Consider the following 21744-nt stretch of genomic DNA (forward strand, 5'->3'; position numbering starts at 1 on the left):
GCAAGAAGGCTGTTGTCAGAAGAGGTGTGCTGAGCATACTGAAGGATTTAGGGCACGAGGGTCTAGGCCAGATGCTGTGGTTTGACTTCTGATGTGTTGTCCCATCCTGACCTGCTTACCTGTGTCCAAGACTCAGCTCATTTCAAATCCTTTGCCAGCTATGTCCCCCCATGATAATATTGTCACCTGCCCTTTCATTGTGAGAAGGGATAGAGTGACATCTCCATTCGCCTGCCTCTCTCTCTGTCTCTCTCTGTCTCTCTGTCTCTGTCTCTCTGTCTCTGTCTCTCTGTCTCTCTCTGTCTCTCTCTCTCTCTCTCTCTCTCTCTCTCTGTCTGTCTGTCTCTCTCTGTCTCACTCTTTGTCTCTCTCTCTCTCTATTTTTTTTTTTTTCTTTTTGGTTTTTAGAGACTGGCTTTCTTGGAAATCCTGCCTCTGCCTCCTGAATGCTGGGATTAAAGGTGTGAGCCACCACCACCCAGACAGACATGTTTTCTTAACCCGGAAATCTCGCTCTTACATTGGCGCCTGCAATTTTGCTTGTCTGCTAAAGGCATTGCTTGGAGAATTGAGCCGGGTGGTTTAATGAGCCCATCTGTTTTGAGGCTCCTGCCCAGCTGTGGGAAGCTGGTGTGCCTATGTGTGGAAGTGGGGTGTGCAGACAGGTGGGAGAGGAAGTAACTTCCCACAGGTAGCTGCTAGACCTGGCACAACAGTTTTCTTGTAGACTGCTGCTGTGTGGTCACGTATCCAGCAGATGTCTGATAGCCACAGTATTCTCAGTGATCCCATTTAGACCTGGAGACATGGCCCTAAAATGACAACTGGGGTGCTGGGTGAATGAAGCAGGTTGCCTTTGGCTGGTTGCAGGGAAACTTGTAGAGTGCTGGCGAGGATGGGCCGGTGAGAGCAGCGAGTCTCTAAGTGCCCGGGACAGAGAGGCTAGAGGAAGAAGGACCAGTGCAGGTACTTCCCACACTGCAGCGTGCGGTGGGATTACCTGGAGTAGTGTTAAGGCATGTTTGCTCAAGTACTCAAGAGTCTTTGATGTTGTAGGTGGGGTCCCTGGGGACTTTGCATGTCTAATGAGTTCCTGCGTAGTACTAGTCCGGGGATCACATCTGGAGACTTTGGCCTCTCTGGGAGGATACCACAGTTAGATCGGATCATGCATGACCACTACCTGGACAGTGATAGGGCACCTGAGAGGCCATTGCTTACCAGAAGGATTCCTAGTGTATTCCTGATGCCACAGGAGAGGTTCCTCTAACCGAAGTACTGCTCTTCTTCCTGGCTTTTAACAGATTTCAACACTCCTGATATGGCAGGACATTCCCTTTTCCCAGACAGATGGCCTATAGCAGGCGGTACAAGCTCAGAGCCTCAAAAACAAAATCTTGCTCGGGCACCATGTCCACAGATTTGGAAGCAGAAGCTCAGACTTTTAAAAGCTTCTCCAGGTGACAGACCATGGTGTGAAAGGGCCATCCCCCCAAAGTCTTGAACTCCTGGGCTCAAGCAATTCTGCCTCAGCTTCCTGATTAACTGGCACTAGGGTTCCTGCCTTGAGGTTTATATTTCTCACCACAGTGAGCTCCCAACTCCTGAGTCTTTCCTTGACTGGACCCATCCTTGGGGCCTCTTCAGCCAGCATATCCTCTCCCCATCCGCTTGCCTCCTCTCTTGACCAGCACAGACTCTACACCTGCCAGTCAATCTCCGGTTCCTTCCGAACCTCACTGCTCCTTGGAATCCTGTTCCTGAGAATTCCAGGTCACCTGCCTTGTTCCTAGCCTCTGTCAGACTCCTGTTGCCAACACCCACGGGCTGACTTCAGGTAACAAATGGTGCCGGACATTTCTGTCTTTCAGTGATGCAGAGAGTAGAAAATTGTGCAAGAAGATGAAAGTTGACCTCAGCCCAAAGGACAAAAAGATTGAATTATTCCATTACCAGTAAGTACACGTGGGCATTGTCAACCTCACAGTGCATGCCGAGAGCTTTTATTGGTAGTTTCAGTGAACAGCAGACTTTAGGTAGATTTAGTTCATTTCAGAATGATTCCTCCCACCCCATACTTACCATTATTTCTTAGAAAGATAGACACAGAATCATAGAGTGCAAGCGTGCATGCACACACACACACACATACACACACACACACACACAGAAAGAGAGAGAGAGGGAGGGAGGGAGAGAGAGAGAATCTGAGCAGTGACTGTTAGCTAAAGCATATTAAAGTGAATCCTTCTTCTTCTCTATTTGACAGGGATGGTGTGTTTCATATGCAATATGACCGAGCTGTGACGCTGAAGGTAAAATCGCCTTCCTTCTTCTCCACAGGGTAGAGTCTCAATGGATGCCAAAAGCTTGGCAGGTCTCCCTGAAAGGAGAAAGAGCAGGTTGCACAGGGCTCTCTCTTCCTGACCCCCCAAGGGTCCTCATCACTCACACCAATCCAGGGCAGCAGAGGATGGGGCTGAGTTTATAGCTGACATGAGGGATTCTCCAGGCCTTGTTAGTGAATGTCTAGGAGTTGTCTGTTGAGGCAGGTGATATCATGGTCCTCCCCTCCAGAGACCTGGGTCTCCTTCCCCTTCAGAACCATAACTCTATGAGCGTACCCACAGTGGCCACCCGTAGGCCAAAGGGCATACCCTGCTTAGGAAAGCACGGGAGCAGATTCGCACCTTCAAGCTGACATGACTTGTTCCAGGTGGGATGTAGAGGTCACCTAGTGTCCCTGCCCCAGTCCAGTCTGTAAGTAGGTGGAAAGCCTACATAGATAGAGGTGAAGTCCCAAACCCACAGATACCACATGACCGTCACAGAGGAGCTGTCTTTCTGCTGCCTTCAGCACTGCTTTAGCTTCAGGATTTCCTGCCACAAGCCAACATACTACTTCTGGTCCAGGGTCATCACCTGTCTTGGGGCCATGTATTTCATCTGGTTCTAACCTGTGCTTAACTCAGGTTCTCTAAGTCCCCCTTTCTCTGGCAGGTGTTGGTCTCTGAGCTCCTGTTTCTCTGTTCTCCGCACACTGGGGAATGAACCTAGGGCTTCATGCCTAGTAGTTTTTCTACCACTGTGCTACACACACTTGGCCCTGTCTCCCTTTCTCTGTGTACATCTCTTTCCAGTGTCAGCTCACCAGTCTGTGTAGCTGTCAGTGCTCAGCTCCCTTCTGTTGTGAATGGTTATATACCTGATACGTGGGATATGCCATCCCCAAAGGGGTCATAACCCCCAGATTCAGCACTGTTGCTCTATGGGCTGACTACCTTATTATTCTGTATAAATGTATTCTGTGTTGTAACATAAGCTAATGTCCTTAGAGAGAGAACACGTGTTCCTCAGGAGCAAAATTTGATGGGGAAGAGGGATGGGGGAATTGTTCATTCATTGATAAAAGAAAGATTGGTTTCTGTTTGGACCACTGGAAAGTGGCCCCTGGAGTCATGGAGCTGGGATGGTACCACCCAGAACTCTGTGTCAGGGAAGTAGCCAGAAGCCCAGGGACGGTTGCCTTGGAGTATCTGGTGAAGGAGGCAGCGTGGTCCCTGTCACAGGCCTGTATATAGAGACTATCTCCTTCTGCATCAGCCAACAGATTGGAGAAGTGAGCCAAGCATCATGCAGGGTCAGAGACTTTGGTTTCAGAATAGGCAGCCACACTCATAGGATCTCAAAACTCAGAGGGTCAAGAGAGACCAGGGCAGAGACCCTGGACTTCTCTAGGGCAGGGAAGGCATAACATTTACCCTGATTATTTGGATTCTGAGCATCCAGCTAGTAATGCTCCTGGAACTGTGTGTGGGCTCCTGGGTGCTGGTCCCTGTACTATTTCCCTGTGTGGTGTTGAGCATCAGTTACAGGAAAATGATATTCATGCCAACAGGTTTCTAGCATGACTGCTGTTTCCTTTCTCCATCCATATCACCCTTTTGTCCTTGATGCTGGGTAGAGGCAAGGAGGTTGTGGGAACTCTGAAGCTCAGTTCAGAGTCTAGGGATGATACTCATTCTCCACAGAAGCAGTAGCTCCTGACCAATCATGGGGGGTCCTGATCCCCCATGATGGACTACTGAATTAGGAACCTCCTTCCAAGTAATGAGTATGCTTATATCGAGGTAGTTCAGACTTCCTGAACTCTGGTCCATTCTGTGTACTCTAGATTGAGAACACCTGTTCCAGATATTTCTGGAATAGCAGGCCCGGTGGGCACCCGCTAGCATCTCTTTCCTGTGTCAGATGGGCAGATGCCTCTGTAGCTGTGGTAAGGACAGGCTTTGGAAAGGCACCTCCGTCCCATTTGGCTTACTTTGTCCTGATGAAGTTTGCCAGGAGTTAAGGAAGGGTAGATCTGACTTTTGCAGTGACAAGATGGCTGTCCTTCCCTTTCTAGGAGAGAATTCACAGTTCCATTTGGGCAGACCAGAAGTGCCACAGGGACCTTCTAAAAGTGTCTCCCATTTCCCCAGAGTAACCCCTTCCACATAGGAGACTCCAGATGATAGGCCGTGTCAAGCTCCTCTGTGACCAGTGGGTAGGCTAAGTGAATTAGGGGTGTTTGCCCCCTCCCCTTAGACTTCCTTCCTTCTGTGTTCTCTCTTTCCTCCTTGACCCTCAGCTTAGCATCTGCTCACTGGAGCAGATACTAAGCTTGATAATGTTGACTGAAATTTTAAAATCCTTTTTTAAAAAATGTGTATGAATATTTGCTTGCATTCCATGTATGTGCACCAGGTATAGGAGGTCCCCATGGAGGCTAGAGAAAGGTGTCAGATACCCTGGAACTGGAGTTACAAATGGTTGTCACCTGCAATGTGGGTGCTGGAAGTCAAACTGGGGTCCTCTGGAAAAGCAGCCAGTGCTCTTAATTAGCAAGTCAGCTCTCCAACTCCCCAACATAAGCAATCTGTTTTTTTTTTACTTTTTGCTTCATCAAATTGGGACTCTTGATGATCCTTGTGTGATGACCCAGGGTGGCAGTTTCCCTCAGCTGTGGGATGGGAGTAGGCTGTTTCTGGCACCCATTCCTGGTTCTCATCAGCCTTGAACACTGTTTCCTAGACTGAGGAGAAAGAGAATGTCATTTCCGCCTACACCAGTGAAGTTCCATAGGTAGGGTAGGATAGTAGGGTAGGATAGAGAGCAACTGGTTATCCTTCTTACCTTGGAGCCAATGGTTCATCTCCTAGTGATGCCTGGCCAGCCAGGCTTTCTACCTCTATTGCACTGGTCCAGAGGGTCCAGGGAAAGAAGTGTCACAGCATACACCAGGCCACTGGTGGTGGACAAGAGCCTAGCCTGGCGTTTCCTAGCCTGGGCTCCACCAACTCACACTAACCGTCCTCTAAGGCTGGTTCTCTCATGAGCAGTATGGCACACGATTTCCCCAGTGGCATTGAGTGCTGTGGTTATATGCTTAGGATGTTGGCACCGGAAAGGCTTAAGGTGTGGAAGGATGCCTCTCTCTCACAGAAGCCTGGAAGCCTTTGTTCAGCTGAGCTGAAAGTCTTCCTGGGGATTGTCTCCTCTGAGGAAGCCAGCTTATTGTCTCAAGGTACAAGAGAGAGGTGCAAAGCCCCGTCAGCTGACCAGTGGTGCCATGAGAGAAGTGCGGGGAATAAACTTTGGGTTACTTAGCGGTAATGTCCACAGACAAGAAATTTCATTTCCCCTTCCAAGCAAGTGCCACCTGCAGCCTCGTGACTGTCATTCAGTGTGTCTGGATATCTCCCCAGGTAACAGAGTAGGTGTTTGGGTCTCCTGCCTCTCCCATTTCCTTACTGAAGTCTTTTCCCCCTTTGCTCTCCTTCAGTCCATAGTGGCCTTTCTGAAGGACCCTAAAGGTCCCCCGCTGTGGGAAGAAGATCCTGGAGCCAAAGATGTTGTGCACATTGACACTGAGAAGGTAATCTATACTCCATTCGTTCTGAGGGATGCTAGAGCCTCCTGGTACCTGGGTGTCCTGAGGAGAAGAGCCCAGGAGCCCATGTACCCTTTCCTCTATCCAAATGAGACCAGGACCCTACTATCTGATGGTCAGCTCCACCTCCATACCATAGCTAACAGGCGCTCCTAGATGACTGCCTGAGACATCTCCATTCTCCACTGCCTATTTAATATGTTTTCAACATGGTTAGATGTTCCTTGGCAGAGTAGACCTAATTGCCACCCCACCCCCCCTTACTGTGTAAGGCAAATGTATCTGGGATCAGTTGGGATCCCCCAACTCCTAAACTTTTTACCTTCTTACGCAGTGTTTTCAGAGTTGGCTGGGTGTGGGGGTGGAGGGATGAGCCTCATTTGTGGTCATTAGTTCTTGATGACTTAAAGCTATAATCTGCCTGACCCTCGGCCTTCCTGACTACATGTACTTCTGTATAACCTCAGATCTCATTGATTTAGTGTCTGTTTATGTAACTATGCCTCATGTGGTGGGTGACAACAGGTGCTATCTTTAGATTTCATATGGTCTGAGTCAGGCAGTACCCCACCTCCAGGGGCAGGGGGACCAGAATGCTTGTTACTTTCTTGATTAAATGAAACATAACTTTTATCTTTCTCTGCTTCCTCTCATCTTTCTTTCATTTAAAATGATTAACTACTTTTTTTCTGTTTTGTTGTTTGTTTTTTGAGACATGGTCTCTGTATATCCTTGGCTGTTTTGGAACTCACTAACTAGCCTAGGCTGGCCTCACATGTACTGGGATTAAAAGCACATACCATTATGCCCAGCTGTGAGCCCAAATTTTTATAGACTAGGTACAGTCAAACCTTTCCCTCTCACATCTTTTATTGGCTTTTTAATCTGCAGAGATCCCAGAAGGTGATTTTTAAAGTGTTTCTACCTTTTTTTCCTCCCACAGATAGGGCCAAATATCTGTGTGAAGGTTGTTAGTATAGGTTGTTAGTATCAAAATGTAGTCATGTTTAAGTTTTACCCTCACCTCCAAAAAAAAAAAAAAGAAAAGAAAGAAAGAAAGAAAGAAAGAAACTAGAAGTTAAATGAAGCTGTGAAGGCAGGAACTCTCTCATGCACTTGCCTATAATGAGAGCTAATGTCCAGGACTCTCCAGAGACATTTTACAAAGGCTGCCGCAGCCTTACACGGGGACAGATCCCTCTGCGGTTATGTCTGTCCAGCCTCTCACTACGGGTCTCAAATACCTCACTTACATCATCTTCATTTTACTGTTGAAACATCTCTTACATTATGTCCTTGGTTCCCTGGCTTGCAGACTCCGCATCTGCCACCCCCAAATAGGCGTCATGATTTCTTCTCCCAGTGTTGAGAATCAAGCCTGGGCCTGGTGTGTGCTAAGCAGATATCCTCCTCCTGAGCTACATCCCCAGCCCAAATACCATGGCTTCTTAAAGCTCGCTTCTTAGGTTGTTATTTAGGTTAACATCCGATTACAATTCTGTTTTAAAACAAGTGCCTAGCCCCTCTGTGGGTGCAAACAAGAGTAAGCTTTTCAGGATTTTTCCCCCCCGAACATTTTAGATTCCCGAAAAAAAGATTTTAAATCCTTTTTTTAAATCTAGCTAAAAAAAAAGAAAAATTTAAGTAATACACATTCACTGTTGAATATTTAGAAAGTATAGCTTATGCATAAAAGAAAGCCGCAAATCACTCTCTTCATTGAGAGATGGCCCACTACTGATATTTTTGTAAGCTTCCAGGCTTTTAAGGTGATGCATACATAAATATTTTTACTCAGAAGAACTCATTGCATTTATATGCTGTTCTGTAAAGCTCCTCTCCCCCAGTATGACATGCACATCACATCTCACTGTGGTGTTAAATACGCCGCGCCACTGTTTTAGCGCTGCCGTTGGACTCCATTGTGTGGGATCTGTTGTCGTGTATTTACTTAATGCCATGTTTCTGTCAGTAAGATGCATTTAAAAATTTCCCCTTATTTTCCTTATTATTCAAAAGAAAAAGCCTCTAATTTTCTTCTGACCAAGCTGGTTAGAGGAACGTAGTGTAATCGGAATCAGCTCTGCGGCGGTGCTCTCATTGGACAGCGGGTCTCTGACCAGTCATTTTAAGCATCATGACAACCCTTCTTTTTTGCATTTACCACGTATATTTAACAGATCACTTTAAGTTCTCAAATAATGTGCCAGGTACTCACCGAACTTTCACACATACAAATGATCTGATTAGGATGCCCTGGCTGGTGCCAGGCTTTCGTGTCCTTCTGGGCACTGTGGACGGTGGACCCACCTTGGCGGTAGAGCTGAAGCCAGGGAAGAGAGTCTGTTACTTTACTGAGACACAGTTACTCTCAGAATCACATGGAGGGCTGGCCTGTTCAGTCATCTCATGGAAAAATGGCACCTTGGTGTCTTTAGTTTTTGTAGATGGAGCTGAGAGTTGGTAGCTGGTCCTGGCTACCAGTGATTTGGAAGAACCAGTTGTCCTCTCAGACCCTGCTTCCTCCTCTCTGACTACAGATTGGTCTAGAATAGGGAACCCCGAGGTTCTTCCATCTCCTGCTGGGCTGTGACTGAGTCTCCTCTGTGCCTCCTATCACTGGGTTCTGGGGCAGAGGTGGCCTGACCTTCCATGCTGTCACCTTGTGTGTGACCTCCTGTGTTTTCCTCTTTGTGCCTCAGGACTTCAGACGGCTCCTGAAGAGAGAAGAGAAGCCACTCCTCATGATATTCTACGCGCCCTGTAAGTGAAGGCTTTTGGCCCAGGGTCCATTTAGGCTTGGCGGTTGCCTAGGGCCCTGGTCTCTCTGCCTCCTGGCCTCCCTCTTAGCCATTTCCGACTGACTCCCATCTTCCCGCTGTCCTCTTTCTCTCTCTCTCCACTGGAATTGGCAGCCTCTCGCTCTCTCCACCCTGAATGCTACAGGATGTCTTGTCTAGTTCGCTGTGCCTTCTTTCACCTCAGGCCCTTGGGTCTGCAGAGCATGCCCTGTCTCAGTGTGTGCTGTATTACGTTCTTGGGCTTGCCCCTTCCCCCTACCCCAAGCCTGTCTGCTTCTGGGACTCCAGCTCCCTCAGCACTGCTAGTGTCACCTAGCAGAACCAGGAGACTAGAGTGAGAAGAAGTGGCTGTGGGGAGATTCAGGGTCTGATTCCAGCTGGCCCCCAGTGAGCTAGATGAGCTTAGCCAAGCTCAGCCTCTCTGGGTTCAGTTTCCACACTTGTCAGAGAACAGGCGTTCCCCACCTTTTAACTGCATTTCACAGACTTGAAAATATCTTACATCACCAGCCAGCACTGTAAGTGTATGTAAATTACATGTAAATAAACGTAGGCTATGTCGCAAAACAGTACTCATCCTTACCACATGCTGTGTCCTGTACCAGATGAGTAGTGCATTCTGTTTTATTGGAAAACTGCTACACCTATTGCTTCATAAGCCTCTGATGTGGGTCTGCAAACTGTGGCTCCACAGCTCACTGTTTTTATAATAAAGTTTTATTGGAACACAGCCATGTCTGTACATGGACACAGCATCTATGGTAGTTGGTCAGCTGATTAAGTACTAGTAACACAGAAACAGTCTCAAGGAAGTATTGTCTAACCCCTCCTATAGACTCATAGTCCCAAGTCTTATCATGATTGGAACCTGGGCAGGCTCTGAACTGTGTCTCTGGGGCCACACCTACCCTTCTGGAAGCCAGAAGGGCTTGTCAGTTGTGGGAGGAAGTTCTATGCAGGAGTTTGAGTGTTGGGGTTGGCTGGCACAGTCTGTGGCATCAGGCGTCTGTTGACTCTTAAGCCTACCTAACTTCCACCTTCCTGGAGGCTCCCTGAATATGGCCCATGCCCCATTCTCTGTGCTGTGCTCACCTCTGGCCAGATACCTCCTTGGGGTTCTGATGGCTTTGCCTGCTTGAGCCTGTACTTTGTTCACCATGACAACATAATAGTCTGTATCCAGCCCCAACCTCCTCCCAAACCCCTCTTGGCTTCAGATGTATTTGTGAGTATAGGAGGAGCCCAGTTACGCCATGTCTGAAGTCTTACCATGGCTCATTGTCTATTCATGTTCATTAGCTGGTCTCAGCAGTTTTCCCCCTCTTTTCTGAGGACCCGATTAATCATTCTGCTGCAGATTGCTTCAGAAATTACCCTTCCTCTTTGGCATCTGGAGGAGTGGGCCTCCTTTGGTTTGTCTCAACCTCTAGGATTCACACTGATGAGCTGAAACTGTAGATCTGTGTGTGTGTGTGTGTGTGTGTGTGTGTGTGTGTGTGTGTGTGTGTTGGTGGGCAGTGCATGCCAGAAGGCAGGACCGGGGTCCAAGTCACCCAAGGCTCCCAAGGTAACTCCATCAATCATTTTAAAAGCGCATTCACTGGCACTCTCCGCCTGATGTTTGTGCCATCTGCCCCACCCACTCTCTTCGGCTTCCTGGCAGCGGGCCGGTGCCACTCATTGCAGCAGAGATTGTCTTTAATAATAGAAAGCTGAGGCTGCAGGGTTGGGAGCCTCGAAGGTGTCACCGAGCATATTAGTGGTGGGAACGGAAGAAGAAAAGCGACTTGCTAAGTTAAACTTCCCACGGAGGGTCAGATTGGATGGCCTCCAAGGTCCCAGGGACCCCAGATCCCCTTTGTTATGTGTGTGTGCTTAGTGAAACCAACACAGGCTTTTATTATACCTAGACTGACCCAGCTGCTGGAGCCCCACTCATGGGATTCACAGCCATCCCCTAACCCGGCAATCTGTCAGGACTCTGATCTTGTGATTACACGTGGATGAATAAACCCAGAGACTGTGGGAGCTGTTAGCTGTGACAAGGCATCCGGGTCCCCAGGCCCCACTGCTTTCTCAGTAAATGTTTGTTCACTGAATTAATGAGAAAGTGAAAGGCTGTCTGCAGAGGGTTTGGGGCTTCCAGAGCGATGATCATCAGCCTCACCTCTTCCCCTACCTTGCCGGTGAATTCCAGGAAGAGACGCTTAGGTGGGAAGCATGGCACAGGCTCTATTGTTTTGTTAGATTGGAAATGGGGTTAGCCTGGGGTTTCCTCATCCCCCTAGGACCGTCATCACAGAACTGACAGCCCCTGCCCCGGGACAGCTGGGGAGTACATTTGCTGTAGGCTACCGAGAGGCAGAGCTGGAAGAGAGGCCACATCTCTGGAGGCAGCCGGTCAGATCTGCTCCTGATGCCTGGCTGGGCTGGTGGGCAAGCACACTTACTGAGAAAGAGGCGGTGAAGTGCAAGAGAGGCACCATATGTGCTCTTTACTTTTCTCCTGGAATGGTGTTACATCCCTTTACTCCGGTGAAGTCGCTCTCCCACTGTGGATGGGGAGCTGACTCAGACCCTGTGCTGAATTGAGATGTCCCTTGGGCACTGAGCGACCCCTGCTGGGGTAGACTCTGCCTACCCTCCTGGTGGTTCAGTACCTGTGGGGCAGGCACTGTCTTCACAGTCAGGCATAGGCAGAGTCCCATAACTCTCAAGAGACCCTGAGATTCACTTACCCAGCATCCCATGTCCCTCTGGGGTCAGGGGTAGACAGATGCAGATGGCAGTCTTGTTCTCTGGAACAGAGTGTGGTTTGCTGTGCTTGTTTTCCCTGCCATGGGCAATGGCTTGTGTGTTTCCACTCCACAGTCAGGGCAGTGCCATCTCCCTACTTTTGTTACCATTGAGAGTGTTCATGCCAGGGTGACCAGCCAATAAGAGAGCCGCTTGTCTTTCCAGGACTATTTCACACACTGGGGGCTTGTAGCTGGGCACTCCTCTGTCAGGCAGGAATGTTGGTGAGAAGGCTGTAGGGCATTTGTGGTGTTGTGTCAGAATCTTTTGCATCAGTGGTTCTCCTAGTAGACTTGTTACCAGGAAGGGTTGGTAGTTCTAGGAAGAGGACAGACAGACACACACACACACATAGGCCTGCAGACACTCCTTCACTCTCCCTCTCTTCCTCCCCCTTTCCCTCTCTTTCTCCATGCTTCTGTCTATTGCTCTTGGAAAGTGGGAAGTCCCTTCCACCTAGGCTGACAGCCTTCCAGGGTGTGATCTTGTCAACCTGCCACCAGTCAGTCAATGGATGGCCTTGCTCTTTGAGATGAGGACCCACCTAACCATAGTTCCAGTCAACCTTGGTTTCTGTGGCCTTCAGATAATACCTCTCAAAGCTTCTTTACAGCAGGCTAGCTGTCAGAATTGGTAACAGCTTGGCGTGTCACAATTCCCGATGACTGGGCAAGCTAGACCTTGTGTCCCGTGGGGTCAGTGCAGAAGTGTGGCCTTCTTTGTTTGGGTTTAGATGAAGGGACAAGTTTGTATCAAGCCTGCTTTGAAGTAGTAGTGGATGTTTGCCACAAATCTACCAATGCTGGTGTGGATGCATTAGCACCCCAAGAGAGGAGTATGGCCATTCACACCATAGAAACCTGGGAAGACAGAGCCACAAGCTCTGTGCAGAGCCAGGAAGGCTGGGATTTGTTTTCCTCCTTCATTTGCCAGAAGAAACAGCACAGGAAGGAGATAATGTGGCCAAGGCCATCAGCAGTCAGAGTGAAGATTAGCAGCCAAGTCCTGAGTGCTGGCCTGGTGCTCTCCCCACCTGCAAGATCCAGCACCTTTCCTGCCAGGGCTGCCTCCAGTTTATTGCTTAATTATGCTTGTAAATGGAAGAGAAAAGAGGCATGAAACTCCCAAAAGTCATTGTACTCATAGTCACAATTTTTTTCTTTCTAGTGGCATTTGACTCTGGCTCATTTGCCATCCCTGACTGGGTAAGAAGGGCATCTTTTAGCTATGCATGTAGGAGGCTGCTCTCAACATCTGTCCTGGCTCCCCGCGTTGCCGTGAAGCTGTTCAGCCATGCTGGAGCACTGTGGGCTTTTCTCTTCTCTTTGACACCATTGCTTATCTCATACGAGATCCTTGGAGACACTAGGGGCTCCATCTTGTTTTGTGCCTGTAAATTCTTTGGCAGCCAGACCTCTGCTTTTGGTCCTGTTGAGCTCCACGGGGCCTAGGGAAGCCCTGAGCTTATTAATGTATGTGAAGGTGGTGGAGATGTTTGTGGATGGTGATTTGAGGGCTGGGAGGGGAGCTCAGGGTTTGCCTGATCATTATACCTGGGTTTGGTTTTTCTTCTTCAGGGTGCAGCGTGTGCAAGAGGATCATGCCGCATTTCCAGAAGGCCGCCACCCAAGTGCGAGGCCACATTGTAAGTGGCTACTGCCGGGAATGGGGGGGTGGGGTAGCGGGACTGGTGTTCTGACTTGGGGCCAGGATTGGATAGAGAGGGGAGGCTCTGAACTGTGAGGCTACCTCCTGCTGTCCAGGTTGCTTCTGAGACCTGGTCTGCACAAGTGGACTATCCTCACAATGTTTGCAGAGCAAGAATGTTTGATACCTGCCAAAGGCCAGTGATGACGCATGAGGAAGCCAGCAAACCAGTCAAGGAGCAACAGCAGAACATTTGAAGTCTAGTGTTTCAGGCATTGGGGTCCAAAGTGCATGTAGCAGTTGTTGGGGGGTCTGTTGTCAAAAAGGAGGGTCAGTGGTACTAGGGATACACCGTAGCAGAGCCATACATGGTTTTAGAGCAGTTTCGCAGAAATCATGCTTACCCTAGGTCTTTGTGTTGAGGGTGGGGGCAAAGGGAGGTAGGAAGAGGAGCAAAAAGTAGCAAAGAAACCCAGACAGAAGAACCAAGACTATAGACAATCCCCAAAATAAGGAAGGAGAGAAGCAGGTCCCAAGGAAGCCTACTTTTAGGGGACACGGGAAGCCCTTAGCGAAGTAGTTCTTCAGAGAAGCCAGAACAAGCAGGACAACACTCATGTGAACTTTCGGCTGAGAGGGAGAAGTGGGCTGAGTTCCACCACAGAGGGCTCCCTCCCGCCACGTGTCCTCTGCCATGCGGCTGTTCATTTGCTAGACTGAAGGAGGAGCACGCTTGTTACACTGTGTCAGGTGCACAGAAACCTACAGACCTGAGTATGTGAAGCAGATCTCCAAGTCTTCTTCGTCTTATAAACCTGAAACCTTGCTCTCAACATGAATTTGCTCCTCCCCCCTACCCTTCATATATATCTTTCTGTTTTCCGTTTCCATGATCTTGAGCCTAGATTCCCTCATGAAAGTGGACTCATACTGTATTTATCATTTGTAACTGGCTCATTTTGCTTAGCATGGTGACTTCTAATCCACCCATGTTATACCACACGACACTATTTCCTCTTTAAAGCTGTATAATATACATGCATGTACACACACCAGCTGTGCAATATACACGCATGTACACACACCCATCGTTCATCTGTTTAGTGTTCAGCAGATATTTGAGTTGCTTCTAGCTCTTGGGTGTTACACAAGAGGCTGTGAACCTAGGTGTGCAGATACCTACCCTGCTTTGACTGCATCTTGGTATGTTTGTCCGTTTCTGCACTTAACCATAAATTGCGTTTTTGGTGGCAGCTAGCAAAGAATCTGCTGCTCTTAGGAGCATGGAAAAATCTATACACCACTCACAGAAGGTTATCGGAGGAGCCATCTCAATGAGTCTGGTTCACATCCCATTATAGGAGATCCGAAGTCTTAAAACAGCATCCCAATCTTTATGGATCAAATTAAGTGGGGTTTAGCTCAAAGACAACGTAAGCAGCATCACGTAGACAGGGGGATTGCAGGGTTGATTTACAGGAACCATTGCTTTCTCTGTGACCTCATTTTGAGGTATCACCGTGGTCCTACTCGCTTCTCACTAATGAATTTTTAGTAGCTTGCCTGAAGACGTTTGGCCTTGAGGTACGTATACGTCATTCTAGGGAAATTTCACTGCACATTTTTGGGGCCTCAATAGATACCATATTTTAAGATTATTTAGCCTGGAGAAAAGACTTAATTACCCACCACGTTCTCCTTCCTGTGCCCGTACATTTCGAACTGCTCAGCTCCACTTCTAAACTCTCTGGAACTGTCAGATAAATAACTCAAGCCCCAAATCAGAACATGAATTACCCCGGCCAGGTTCAACCATATACACCTTCTGGGTCTTTCTCAGGCACAGCCACACGATCCACCTCAGTGGCTCTGCCACACTGCCACTGTGCCACACTGCCATAGGACCTGTCTGTGTCCCCATACACAGACCCACCCACCTCTGTTTCTGCATCATACCATGCTATCATTTAATACAGTTACGATCAGTGGGGTTCTGGAAAGCAGAAGCTGTGTTCAAGTCAAGTGTGTTTTCTCAGGACGGGGCATAGGTACACAGTCTGTGCTGACCAATGATGGAGTCTTGAGTATATCACTCCTGGGTTTGTTTTATTTTGGGCTCTGTGTTTATCTAGAATGACATTTCCTCCTTCTAAAAGAATCCAGAGTATTGGGTTATTAAGCTCAGGTATACAGGAAGAAGGAGGTTTGTATGTTAAGGACTTTGCCTTTGGCCAAGCTTTTACCAGGCTGTTCTGTGAAGTTGTCCCTGAAGCCTACTTGTGTTCAGGGGACCCATTCTTTCTTCCTGAGCCCAATCTAGACATCTAAAAATCGCCCATTCTAGTTCTACCCATGACCTGAGGTACTCACCTATGGGTCACAACCCTGGGGTGAGGTGTTAAATGACCCTTTCAGAGGGGTCACCTAAAACCATAAGTGTTAGGGTTTGGATATGCTCATTCTAAGGAGTGGCACTATTAGAAGGTGTGGCTCTGTTGGAGTAGGTGTGTCACTGTGGGTGTGGGCTTTAAGACCCTCATCCTAGCCGCCTGGAAGTCAATATTCTGCTAGCAGCCTTCAGATGAAGATGTAGAACTCTCAGTTCCTCCTGCATCATGCCTGCCTGGATGCTGCCATGTTCCTGCCTTGATGATAATGGACTGAACCTTTGAACCTGTAAGACAGCCCCAACTAAATATTGTCCTTATCAGAGTTGCCTTGGTCATGGTGTCTGCTCACAGCAGTAAAACCCTAAAAAGGTCGAAAACTACAGAGTTCATTACAATTCCTAACAGTAGCAAAATTACAATCATGAAATAGCAACAAAAATAACCAACCAGACTCCCCAGAGCTCACAGAGACTAAACCACCAACCAAAGAGTATACATGGTGCAGGGGTACCTGTGGCTCTAGCCGCATATGTAGCAGAGGATGGCATTGTTTGGCATCAATAGGAGGAGCCCTTTGACCAGAAGCCCAGTGTAGGGGAAAGCCAGGGTATTGAGGTGGAAGTGGGTGAGTTGTGGGGGGAACATCATTATAGAAGCAGGGGAAAGGGGCATGGAAAAGGGGGGAACCAGGAAAGGGGATGACATTTGAAATTTAAGTATATAAACTATCCAATAAAAAAAAAGATTGAAAAAGAAAAGAAAATAATTTTATGGTTGGGGGTCACCACAACATGAAGAACTGTATTAAAGGATGACATAATCAAAAATCGGGAAAGCTTGCCCTTGAATTAAGCAGCGGGAGTGAAGGCCATGTGTTAGTTAGCTCTGCCCAGGATATCTGTCTTATAAATTCATGTTTCCTCTCTTGTGTGTTTTCTTGCTTGAGGTTCATTTTGTTCCGTTTCTACTTTAGTTTATTAGGAAAGAGGCTTTTGTAACATTCTATCCCTTCACTAGCTACTTAAAGTGGGAAGAGCCCTGGTTTCTGGGCTGGGACTCTGTATAGTGAATGGTATCTTCCTAGAAGCCAGTCACAGGACTGCAGGACTGAGCAATCCAGAGGTGTTGATTGCTTTCTGCCTTTACACAGAGCATAGCGGGGCTGAGAGAGACTGTTCACCTCAGGCATCAAAGGCTTGCTCTCCCCACTGCTAAAATCCAGCCGACCTAGAGCATCCAGCCTCTTTCCTTTCCATCTCTATTATCTTTGAGTTCCTTTGTCTGGCTGTGCCTGTGGTAAGGGTCAGAAGTTGTCTTCTGCTACAGAGCTTGAGAGGTGTCCAACCTGATGATGTCATACAGGAAGTCTCACACCAGGTCAGTGGGGATATTCAGCCTTTGCCATTTTTCCAAATTCAGATATGACCCTTTGGCACTGTCGCTGAACAATGGTGAGTCATGGGCACCAGTCCTCCGTGCCGCTAACAAATTGATGTACTCAGTTCAGCTGAATAAGTGTGCTTCCCCTCCTGGCCTTGCCCTTATCCCAGACCTTTGAGCATCTCCAGTTTCTTGATAGCCTTGGCCAGGATGGATTCCAAAGTGGAACAGACCTGGTAAGAGACTTACATAGGTCAGGCTTGGTGCTGGTGCTCACTCTATGTTGCATAGCTGGGAGTTCTTAATGGAGCTTCTGAGCCTTGGATCCTCCACTGATCTAGTTCCTAAGTGAGGATGAGGAGGATGCTGGCCCACCGGGTTGTGAGGAGCAAATGTATAAGCTGTGGAGCAGTGACTTCCACCTCCTCCTGACTGCCCTGTGACCATTCTTCAGGTTCTCTAGGAGGAGGTGCCTCCAAGGCCTGCATTCTCTTTGTAGTGCACAGACCGTGCCTAGCACTGTGCCTTCCTTGTCTTGCTTTAGTCAGTCCTCTCGTGATCTTCTCTGTGCTCTGTTTCGCCCAAGCTCGTCTCCTAAGCTCCGGTACCACAGGTCTAATAGCTTACACAGCATTACAGTCTGATTTCCCCTCTCTTCCTGAATGCAGCGTTTAAAATAAAACTCAGCTTCTCTCTGCCTGATGGTCTGTTAGTAGCCCTTCTTCAGGCCCCTTGCTGAGCTGCCTGGCCCTTCAGTAGTATAACCCACACCTCAGCAAACAACTTCTCACATTCATTATCTTGTCTCCATCTTGGCTCAGGCTCTGCTTGGCCACCTAGGTATTTGTTGAAGGCTACTGACATTCCCCTGTGGGTCCCCCTGACCTAAAGTTCTTCCCCTGGCAACTTGCTCTGTCCTGTGCATACACCCTGTGTGTTCTGAGACTCTGCACCTGTGGGTCCAGCTAATAGTGCATTTATGATATTTTGGGTGAAATACTTCTGTAATAAATATGTACATTTTCTTTATCCCTTAGGATTATCACAACTATTTAGCATCTGCATTGTCTTCTGTTTGGGAAATAATTTGGATCTTATGAAAGAGTATCTATAGGGTATATGCAAATGTTCCTTCCTTTCATAAAAGAGACAAGAATCCCAAGATTTCTGTGTCCTGGTGTTTTCTCTAATTTCAGTGGATACTGAGGAACGACTGTATTTTGAAGAAAGGCAGATGGGTAGTAATGCTTTCTTTGACCTCAGTAATTCTTGGCCACACCTGAATGGAGTCCCAATTGCATCAGCAACTAACCCCTTTTCCAAAGTGACCCTGGCTAACTTGCTTACAGCTTTCTCTCTTCTGGTTCTGTTTATACCACAGCCCAGCTAGGTAGAAACATGGAGTGGGTATGGGGAGTGCATCCTGCTGTAGACCTTGCTTCATTTCCCTTGGTGACCTGCCCCTACCTGAAATAGTAGCTTATGAACTTTCCACACCGTGCAGCTTCTGTGATTGTCCCTAGCCAAGGAGACATGCCTTTTGGACATACTGACCACATGTTCACTAGAAGCTGTGGCCTCTTTATCCTCTCCTTGCACTAGGAACAGCTCTTTTCCTTCTTGATTTCAAAACTCTAACTCTAAAAATGTTTCTACATGTTGCTCAAAAAGTACACATCTTGGTAGGTGTAGTGGCATTGAGACAAAGGCGGAAAGTCTCTTGAATTCAAGGCCAGTCTGCTTTACATAGGTAATTGCAGGACGGGCAGAGCTATACAGTGAGACCCTGTCTCAAAGTGCATGTGAGTGTGGACACACACAAACACACAACTAGTCATTGTCCCCAAGTGACCCTGAAGTGTCACGGAATCTTGAGATTAAATGACACTCTAGGCATAAGTGTTTATAAAAGGTTACCTAGGAGATGAGATTGGTCTTTTTTGCCTAAATGGAAGAATGAATCTTTAGTGGTAGCTACTAGGTATTCGTAGGTAGGGAATAGGCATCTTTAGCAATCAGTTGGGGACCAGAATACCCAGATAATGCAAAGTCAGTGTGTGCTCTGGAAATGTGAGCAGATTATAAACTTAGCAATGTTAACAAAAGTACCTAAATCATCTTGAGTTTAAACGGATTTTACTTGGGTTGTCTATTAATCATCAAAAGTTGCTGATGATAAGGAAACTAAGGTACAAGAGAGTCAACTGAGCCTTGTCAGAGGGAATGTGTAAGTTAGGAGGGGAATATGGGCTGCAGCCCATTGTCTGTCCACAGCTCATAGTGCAAACTACTCCAAGCCTCTGGTGGTGGTGATAGTGGTGGTGGTGGTGGAGAAGAAGGAGGAAGAGGAGGAGGAGGAGGAAGAAGTGCAAGAGAAGAAAGAAAATGCTGTACGATTTTCAAGGTGTCTGAGTAGGCAGACAGCCAATTTCCTTCCTGTGCAGAAATCTTAGACTGTCTCCTTCCTTGGTAAATAAAAAAAAAAAAAAAAATCTAGAGCCTAGCAGGTGTACAATTAAGAGATTTGTAAGAAAGTAGGATTTAGAAACGAGACAGGGAGCATATGGGCTGAGTACGGAGCTGGGCTTCCGCCTGTGTTCGGTAGGATTGTAAAGTTCGGTGCGGAGAAGCAGAGCAATGGAAGAAGAGGATGTGCGCTGTTAATCTTGTGGCAAATGTGCACTGACATGAAGGAGATCAGTTAGACGGGAAGAAAGAACCTTGAAGTAGACAAATGTTACTGGAACAGATTGAGCACGGTGGGTTTTAGAGGGCTCCAGGGCTTCTGCTCAGCCCTGTTTCAGGCTTGTTCCCCTTGTGTTCTTCTCAACATCCCCAAGCGGATCAGCAGAAAAACCCTGATGAGTTAGCAAGCACGTATTATGTGTCTGTTGTATGCCGGCACCAAGCTAGGTATTTAAAACACTTGGGAAGATACACTCTGTGCTTCTGGGGCTGAAGGACCTGAAGGCACAGTTGGCATGACAGGACAATCAAGGATCGTAGGAAATAAGGACTTTGACGTCACAGAACTCCAGTGTGTGTTTAAAAATCTTTGGCTTGGTTTGTCACCTTCTATTCTCTTAAGAGGTCTATAATAGTCACCTCACCTAATGCTTTTCGAACAAGGAGACTGGGGGGGGGGGGGTGGCAGAGTGACTTTCCAGAAGCCACACAGCTCGTAATGGATACCAACACTAAGATCAAGTTCACTGCCAACCAGTCACCAGGCTCCTTTTTATTCTGTGTTCCTATGTTTAATCAGTGATATTTAGCTCCCTGTATTTCCTTTTATGCTTTCTTCCTTCACCTCTGTGTTGCCCTGCTCTGTGTCTTGCCATCAACAACATTCTGTCCTGAGAATAGACTCAAAGGTGTAGCACCTGATCAGCCCCATGTAGGAAGAGCATCTCAGGAGACACTGCATTCTGGGTTGTTCTTAGTGCACATAACATTAACACAGCTCCCCAGGCTTTCCGTTCCAAGGGGTCTGGGCCTTGCAAGGGGAAAGACGGAGGTCACATGACAAGTTCAGGTGTGCAGAGAGGTTGTGCAGGCCTGTGGATACCTTGTCTCATATGTACCAAGAGAGCCATGGTCTCCTAACCCACAGAGGAGAAATAGATTCTGAGACTACTATATCAAGCCTAGGTGGGCAGCCTGAAGACAGGATAGGAGATGTTTAGGAAGATGTCCAAGGCCCTTATAGACAGGCTCAGTGTGTCCAAAAGCCACTGTTTCTGCAACATTCATACATCTCAAGTGTCAATTAAAAAATCCTACAACCTAGAGGAAAGGGTAGACTAGATGGTGGGACATCTGGGAGGCAGGAAGAATTCTGGGATATGACAGATAGGGGAGATTCTCACAGGAAGATGGACACACAGTACCTGAGCACAGGTAACCAGCCATGTGGCAGAATGTAGATTAGAAAACATGGGTTGTTTTAGTTATGATCTAGTCAGAGAAGAGCCTAGCTATGTGGCCAAGGTATTTGTAAATATATTTTGAGTCTGAGTCTTAATTCTGGGGTCATGGGGCATGGTAAGAAGAACCAGGCCAAACTTCTACATTCTTGACATTCTTGTGGAGCAACTATCTGGAAGGCAGCCCCAGAACCTAGATATCTGGCTTTTCCAAAGCTTTCCATTGTGGTTTGGGCTGGTTCAGACAGCCTTGTTACCCTGGTTGCACACCAGCTTACAAGGCTTTGTCCCATGTGTCATCTTCCGGTGTGACACCCATCCAGGCTGTGCATGGATGGGCACAGCTTGGAGACCAGTCTCTGTTCTTTCAGGTACTGGCTGGGATGAACGTCTACCCCTCAGAGTTCGAGAACATCAAGGAGGAGTACAATGTTCGTGGCTATCCTACCATCTGCTATTTTGAGTAAGTCTCCCAATCCCTTCTGGAGGGTGCTGCCTCCCAACAGCATTGGTGTCCCTCGCCGAGCCTCTTTGTCTCTCTGCCTTCCACAGGAAAGGGCGGTTTCTGTTCCAGTATGAGAACTATGGGTCCACGGCTGAGGACATCGTGGAATGGTTGAAGAAGTGAGTTGGGCATTTGTGTTTGGGTTCATCGGGGATTGGGTTAGGGAGCATGCTCAGTACTTACTCACTGGGCTATGCTGGAGAAAAGGTCAAGGGGGGAGAAGTCTGACTGATACATTGTCTGCATGGCTGGCTTTCCCATGGGATCTGTGGTGGTGGGGGGAGTGTAATAGCCATGAGGATTTGCTGAGCTGTTGACCTATGGCCATAGAACCTTTGTAGAGTCCAGCCCTCCCTCTCTTTTCTCA

At 47.8% G+C, this 21744-nt stretch overlaps 1 protein-coding gene across 1 annotated transcript in view; it reads left to right on the forward strand.

Moving 5' to 3' along the window:
* The window catches only part of PDIA5 (protein disulfide isomerase family A member 5), a gene marked incomplete at its 5' end in the record, with an annotated part of 83299 nt that overhangs the window by 31387 nt on the left and 30168 nt on the right, over window positions 1–21744 (forward strand). Inside the window, 7 exon segments of the mRNA XM_080919472.1 lie at window positions 1872–1955; window positions 2270–2315; window positions 5825–5917; window positions 8635–8695; window positions 13107–13174; window positions 21244–21335; window positions 21425–21496. Of these exon segments, the coding sequence (XP_080775598.1) occupies window positions 1872–1955; window positions 2270–2315; window positions 5825–5917; window positions 8635–8695; window positions 13107–13174; window positions 21244–21335; window positions 21425–21496 (516 nt within the window).

Source organism: Micromys minutus (genome assembly GCF_963924665.1).
Source record: "Micromys minutus genome assembly, chromosome: 7".
Lineage (NCBI taxonomy): Eukaryota > Metazoa > Chordata > Mammalia > Rodentia > Muridae > Micromys > Micromys minutus.